Source organism: Myxocyprinus asiaticus, chromosome 40 (assembly GCF_019703515.2).
Source record: "Myxocyprinus asiaticus isolate MX2 ecotype Aquarium Trade chromosome 40, UBuf_Myxa_2, whole genome shotgun sequence".
NCBI lineage: Eukaryota > Metazoa > Chordata > Actinopteri > Cypriniformes > Catostomidae > Myxocyprinus > Myxocyprinus asiaticus.
Window position 1 is genome coordinate 40,868,801 of NC_059383.1, and position 7,500 is coordinate 40,876,300.

At 40.4% G+C, this 7,500-nt stretch overlaps 2 protein-coding genes across 4 annotated transcripts in view; one reads left to right on the top strand and one right to left on the bottom strand.

Annotated features, from left to right (window-relative positions):
• The first annotated feature begins 778 nt into the window (after nucleotides 1-778).
• On the top strand, nucleotides 779-6,091 carry si:ch1073-398f15.1 (cardiomyopathy-associated protein 5). The gene is made up of 2 exons (XM_051680931.1): nucleotides 779-990; nucleotides 1,251-6,091. The coding sequence occupies exons 1-2, from the start codon at nucleotides 818-820 to the stop codon at nucleotides 3,250-3,252; spliced, it is 2,175 nt and encodes a 724-aa protein (XP_051536891.1). The 5' UTR covers nucleotides 779-817; the 3' UTR covers nucleotides 3,253-6,091.
• Nucleotides 6,092-6,193: 102 nt separating this feature from the next.
• The window catches only part of LOC127430865 (prostaglandin E synthase 2-like), a 7,030-nt gene continuing 5,723 nt past the window's right edge, over nucleotides 6,194-7,500 (bottom strand). For all 3 annotated transcript variants that reach the window (XM_051680993.1, XM_051680996.1, XM_051680995.1), the window contains 2 exons: nucleotides 7,210-7,327; nucleotides 6,194-6,938 (listed from right to left, as the gene is read on the bottom strand). In XM_051680993.1, coding sequence (XP_051536953.1) covers nucleotides 6,768-6,938; nucleotides 7,210-7,327 — 289 coding nt within the window. In that variant the 3' untranslated portion in view covers nucleotides 6,194-6,767. The remainder of the gene's footprint in view (nucleotides 6,939-7,209; nucleotides 7,328-7,500) is intronic.

Below are 7,500 nucleotides of genomic sequence, written 5' to 3' on the forward strand. Positions count from 1 at the left end.
TTGCAGAAGTACTAATGCTGTTAATGAGCAGAGTCTAATGTGAAAAGCTGCTGTGATCTTCACAAGCAAACACGCCTTTAGACCAATGATTTTCATGACTATTCTTGTTCTTTGTGATTACTGCATAAAGACTCTAACTGATCAAATATTTCAAAACTGAGCTGAACTAGAAAAATATACATGCATTATGCTAAATTTCCATGACATTTGCACGCTTAAAATTATTTGATATTTCCAGGTTTTCCATGACCATGAGAATCCCTAACTGGGAAAATCTCATATTTAATTATTAGTTTGTTTAGTTAAGAGATGTGACAAGAATCTGATGAAATTTAAGAAACAATGTATTTCAAAAGAGGCAGGAATAAAGTTTGAATGGAGGACTTATAAAATGTAACATTGATTTATTCAGTAGCACTGATGCATCACATCTTTTCATGAGATGATCTTTCATATTTCATTCTAATTACAATATTTGACTTCTACAGTTCTAGCTCAGTGATAAACAGCTTAATAAAGAGCCTTTTTATATCATCTAACTCTACGTGACCTGCAGAAATCTCACATGTCTCTGAAGTATTTTTAGTTTTGGCAACGAGAAGCAAAATAAAATCAATCTCCTGCATTTATAATGTGAGACCAGTCAAATTAAAGGTACATGACACAACACAATGATCTTATCAATCCTCGGACACAATAAACATTTGAACTTCTGCAGATGATTGACACCTGCGCCTCACTGTCGCTTGCAGCTCTCGTCTGTCAGGCTATTTACAGATAATGCTGAGCAAGAGAAAGTTCTCACAGCTGAAGTGACATGAAGAGGACGAGTAGTTCATCTACAACAGCTCTGATCAATGCAACCTGCAACAAAATGGAAACGATGGAAATAATGGATCCAGAGAGCCAGATTACGGTTCTTCAGGACGAAATGCTGCTGGAGGGAGAAGAAGAACAAATGAGTGATGAAGTGGAAGATCTGAACAACAGGTGAGAAACTCCTCAAACACACGACCGGACGGATGTCACACCTCAACTGCACCTTCAACAAATCAATTATTCTTCACTGGGTTTTCCATTTTGTCATCTCTAACTTGTGGTATATATTTTAGTCAAATATTCATGAATTTAAGATTTTTTTACCCCCAACATAACATCACTACATCAGACAGCTTGTCACAAATGGAATGATTGATTTATTTATTGATTGATTGACTGATTGATTAAACTGTAAAATATTCCCTCCACAGCCTGAGAGAAGTGGTTCAGGACGGAGTGGTCAAGCCGAAGCTTCACTGTCTGATGATGGATCCGTCCTTCTCAATGGTGACGGTTCAGAGCGAGGACAGCGGAATCATTTGGGAAACGGCGTCCAGTCGCTGTTCGACCCCTTGGACCTCAGAGTTCAACAGTGTGACCTCTGAACCCTTGTACAATCTCACCGGCCCTGGAGCGGCCGGCAGGATCGTTTTCATCATGGACGAAGAACTGATGAGCAGAACGAAGAGGAGGAGATATAAAATGGAAAAAACAAAGACTTGTTCTCACGTCAGTGCCCAGATCATCGCTGAAGCTCAGAGACCGGCCATGGTGGAAGTGTCACTCCCGAACGTCACACCAGTCGATGGACAAGAAGAAGAGAAAATCACAGATCCAAAAGAAGAAAGACGTCAGCGCTTGTTCAGTCTGGTGTCTGAAGGATCAGAGATTCTGAATATCGTTGTTCCACCTAAAGTGTCCACAGTGGATGAAGAGGAGAGCAAAGGTCTGGAAGATCATCTGTTTTACCTGGAGGAGACACCTGCTGTAAGATCTGCTGACATCCTAGATGAACCAGATGTAGACATTTACTGTGAGACTCCAGCAGAGAAGAGCAGATCTCCACTGTCAGTGATACCAGAACCTTCAGTCCATCTCTCACATATACAAGCATCCAGACAAGGAGCCACAGCTGAGGATTACTTTGAGATGTTCACACTGCTGGATCATCAAACACCATCAGGAACATTAGAGGTGCAAGAAGAGCACCAGGACACGGAGGGATCTACAGAAGACAAAGAAGATAACACACTGCATCCCGATGCTGAACCAGAGTCTGGACTCTCAGGAGTCTCCTCAGCTGTTAGTATGTTCAACATTTCTGGAGAACATCTGGACGACGTGTTTTATGGTGGTGGCAGCGATCCACAGTGTCACGACGCTTCAGGTAGTGTCGGCGAGAAGGAACGAGAGCTTTCAAAATCCTCGCTAAAGGAAAGCGGTTCTGCTTTGTTTGGAAGTGAGGAGACAGTTCTCACGCCAGTATACCTGCCAGAAGGTCCTCAGAAGATCATCGACCCCAACCTGCTGGAGGAGCCCAAAGCAATGGCCTTCCTGTACTCAGATCTGTACGCAGATGCCATCGGGATGAGGAAGAAGCCGGACGATGAAGATGCTGAGAGTGTAACTTCTGAGAAATCCTTCCACAGTCAAGAGTCAGATTACGAGGATAAAGGATACCTGGAGAAGTTTGTGCTGAAGGTGGAGACTCTGGCCATGGATCGTGATGTGAGCGCTGAAGTCCATCATGAAGACCAGCAGGATTCTTTCAGATACATGCAACAACACACAACAGAAGAGAGAATAGAGGAAGAAGAGCCAGACGAGATCACGGATTTCTTCAGGAACAGCGGGTCTTCATCACCATGTGAACCTGCTGATCGGGAGCCAACTGAGTCAGAAGAAGAGACTGAAGCGGTGAGGACTCCTCGGGTCACTTTTAAAGATGATGTGACAAAGAATAAGACAGAGCAAACTGAAACACAGCTGTCAATAACTGATGACACTGACTTTAAAGATGCATTTCTACCTGTTGAAATAAGCGACGATTGTCCAGCGTGGGAAGAAGACTTGCTGACATTTGCCAAAATGACTAAAAAATCCACCTCAACCAGGACAGATGAAGTTAAACATAAAGCAAGTTGTTTCAGTAAAACATCTCAAGAACCTCCCACACTGATCCAAGCCAATACAACCATCAAACCCGTAATCCCACAGCACAAACCCTTCCTCGATCTGACCGCACTGCTGCCCGCCGAGACTCCCGATGAGACAGAAAACATTAACAGACAACAGAAACTCGAGGGCAGAAGCTCCGAGGCCTCACAGGATGATGGATCATCTCAAACTAAAGCAGAAGATCTGGAATATGAAGTGATCCGTAATCAAGAGGAGAGTCTGGTGACATCAGTGGCGAGGACTCGAGAAGACTGAGCTCTGATCAAAGAGGCTTTACAACAGCAGAGCCCACAAATCTGATGGATTACCTGTGTGAAGACGATGTTGAATGAGACTGTAGATGCTTTGGACTATTTAAGGATTCCGGTTCCTCAACGGCTCTATTAACGATTCTTTTAATAGTTCAGAAGAAGAAATATTTAGAAATGAGTGCATTCTTATTAGATTTACTGCCCTCAGCAGCCTGTTACCAAATGATAATTTCAGATTTTAACAGAACAGATTCTTGCAAACGGTGTTTAAACAGACTTTTCAATTAAGATATTTTAAATGTTTCATTAATTTTTATAAAATACCACCAATTCCAACTAAACTCATAATGTGTACCTTTAACTACACATCATCATATCAACAATCACCATATAATTACTCTGAATTCTTGTTCATTTCACGTCAGACATGATGACTTCCATTCTGTAAATTGTACATTCACTAAAAAGTATGTTTTGTTTTTTTTTCTCCCCAATTTGGAATGGCCAATTCCCAATGCGCTCTAAGTCCTCGTGGTGGCGTAGTGACTCGCCTCAATCCGGGTGGCGGAGGACGAATCTCAGTTGCCTCTGCATCTGAGACCGTCAATCCGTGCATCTTATCACGTGACTTGTTGAGTGCTTTACCGCGGAGACGTAGTGTGTGTGGAGGCTTCACGCTATTCTCCGCAGCATCCACGCACAACTCACCACGCACCCCACTGAGAGCGAGAACCACATTATAGCGACCACGAGGAGGTTACCCCATGTGACTCTACCCTCCCTAGCAACCGGGCCAATTTGGTTGCTTAGGAGACCTGGCTGGAGTCACTCAGCACACCCTGGATTCAAACTCACGACTCCAGGTGTGATAGTCAGCGTCAATACTCGCTGAGATACCCAGGCCCTCCACTAAAAGTATGTTGATAAAATTCATTCGTTCAGTGGGGAGCGGTGTACAGGTGCGTCCGCACACTTCAGCACTATTCTACATCATCTTGTAGTGTAAGTCGTGCGAGTAGTGTGTTTACACTGAAAAAGCAATGAAAAATGTACTATGAGTACCCAGACACACTTCTTCAACTGTCAAAAGGGAGTGTAGACTGTTGTATACTTCATGCGCTCAACAGTTAGTGAAAGGGGCGGAGTTACCTGGCCACAATATTGGTCTGACAAAACAATCATAAATAATGGTGAATGTGGCAACTAATGAAACTTCAGTCAAATGTGATCTGAATGCTTCACCATCAGCCCACGCTGTGTAAATTTGTAATTTTTTGAGATACACGTGTTGAACTGAGTTCGGCGATGTTTTCATGCCCCGTTTTCATTGTTGATGGGTTTTAGAACAGGGGGATCACCAAACTGGATCATGCAACCTTAAAGCCCAGGGCCCCCTCGGATAGTCAAGGGCCCCTGGGCACTGGCCCCATTGGCCCGGTCGGTAATCCATCCCTGGTAACCGGTTAATAACCTGTTAATTTTATTCTGATAAATTTCCCATGAAACTGAAGACCTGAAAAAATGAGGCTTCTCTCTTTTTAGTAATTATAATTATAATTTTATAATTAATTATAATAATTAATTAATTAATAATTTATAATTAGTAGAACATAAGCATGTGCTTTGATTCTGAAGGTAACCACTGGATTAAAAACCAATGTTAAAAAAATAAAATCATTCGGCCCGCAAAAGTTGTAAGGTGCCCGTCATGCATGTGTGCATGATTGATTTTAGGTGGCCAAATTAATATTTGAATTATTTGAAATATTTTAGGGTATATATTTAATACTAAGAAAACATTTCCTGAAAAGATGTTACTTTATATAGGCTACTGTATACTTTATGATTTATTTATGCTGATAATTCCCCACATGGAAAAATGTAATTGCTTATTTTGGTTGAGTCAAGTCACTTATTTTAAGCTTGTTTTTCTAAAGCAGTTCCCTTGTTTCTCTTGTGAGATCTGTAACAACTGGTATCTCACCCAATCATAGCACAGATTACTGTCGTTGTAAAAAGAACGTTATTAACCGTTCATTTATTCCATTCAAACCAGTTACCAATTGGAAAGGAGGCAGCGGAATGCCAGAATGCCAGAATCAGAATGAAAAAATACTGTTTCTGCTCAAAACTAATCAAAATGAAAAACATTTAGTTTTTGGTCCCTGGTGTATAGTGTATAGGGCATCATAGCTCAAGTTTTGCAGTTTAGATTCAAGAGAACCGGCTCATAAGAGTCATTAGTTCAGGAATCGGGCTACAGTATGTTTCACGCTGAGAGAACACGGTTTCTAACCCTACTTTAGACAAAACTCCAGCTTCTTTTAAGCAAGTCTGAAGTGATTCTCTGATTAAAACCTCCTTGATGCCTAAAGGGTCGAGCAGAACATGATTATTTCTCTCGTGTTCTTCATGATAAATCTAAGACAACAAGAAAAGAGATGTAAAGGAGAAGTTTTACTGGCCACATGTTGAAGAGAGTTAAACAGTGTGTCTACAGCTCAGAATGAATAAACTATTGAAAGGAATAAAGAATGCTCTCAAATGTTCTGTCATTTGCCTAAATGTGCTATTTTTGCTCATCTATGTGCATACATTTTAGTACATAACTTCCCGGTTAAGAAAAAAATGTATCTGCTCAGGCTTTAGAATATGTAATAATTATACCCAGAAGATGCACATAAACAAATAAACAACATTCCAATAACTCATGCAGCGTTTGATGTCCTTATAATAATTAGATTCATGTGAGAATGTTGATTTCCGTCCTCAGTGTGTGTTAATGTGCTGTCGATGATGTCACAATGACATCACACTTCACATGAGCTCATATGATCCATTAAAACAACTTCATATAACATGTTTCTTTGCCCGAAATATCTAGAAAAGAACTAATGTCAACAAACTTTGCGTTATTATTGTAAAAATGAAGCGACTCTTTTCACATGGTTCATTTTCAGTTTATTGCAGAATGTCTTTGTGTCTGATCATTTAGCACCATAAAGACTAACAGTCTAAACACACAAAAGCAAACATCAAAGATTTGAATGTGAAAAAATAAGGCATAGATGAGTGACTCGCCACATGATTTCCACACAACATTTATATATAATTCCCTTAGATACATTTATAATGTAAATACAGTACTATATATTTCAATCTCATACACATAATCTGAAACAAAATGTCCTGATCACACATAATTGTATCATTTGAGAAATAAGATCTGAACTACAGTGTCTATTACACCCTCTACTGGACAATAACATGCACGTTACATTTTCAGCAGATACTTTGTTACCAGAGTAAACTGTACAAATCACTGAATGTGTTACACTGTTACGAGTCACTGATCATTACTGAAGCATCTCACTCAATATACACTCGGAAATGACACCACTGTGTTCAAATGAAAACTAGTTTTAAATACAGTATTGCACTTTCGGTACTGTGGAGATTTCAGAGTATGAGAAGAGATCAGATAAGATGCCAGTATATATAAATCTACATATGTGACAGTCAACTGACTGATGCTGATTGGCTCTTCACAGAGGTTAAGGCTTCTGATTGGCCGTGATGCTCCTCAGTGGCTTTCTCCATGGCCAGATACCATTTCTTCACTTTGGTTTTCTCCATGATGTCATCGAACGCCTGTAGACCCTCTATAGCACGCAGAACCCCAAACACAGACTGATGACAACAAACTTTATGAGTGCATACAGCACAGCACCTGTATTGAGCTGTTTGACACTGCTGATGTATGATTATTTAAACACGTATTAAGACTGTATGATTATTAATGGCATTAATTAATTATAATTAAGTTCATTTAAAACTAAAGTAACCTATTCAACTGTAACAAGTCCCTGTTAGCAAAGTTAAAGTTCTCATAGAGTGAGAATAGTGAATATGACACATTAAACCAGATCTTAATAAACGGTTGAAGTAATCTGCATCTCACCAGATCGGCTAGGTTGGGCTCGTCTCCACCCATAAACTTTCTCCTATGGCCGATCGCGGTGACCCACTCGTTCACAGCACTGTACAGATCCTCTCTGACGTCATCTTGTAACCGATACCTGTAACAACACGAGAGAGATGCAGACCGATTTAATATACTGTGATTACAGTCACACCATCAGTGGAATTATCTGATATAGCAGAAATATCAGACAGACAGACGGGTCTTCTGAACACTTCTGCATCAGCATATCTGGTAATTAGAGGTAGACCGATATATTGGTTTACTGAT

Bases quoted from the DNA above. Each gene is read 5' to 3' on its own strand.
- si:ch1073-398f15.1 (XM_051680931.1), top strand. From the start codon at position 818: ATGAAGAGGACGAGTAGTTCATCTACAACAGCTCTGATCAATGCAACC. The intron at 991-1,250 runs GTGAGAAACTCC...TTCCCTCCACAG, and splicing joins GTGGAAGATCTGAACAACAG to CCTGAGAGAAGTGGTTCAGG.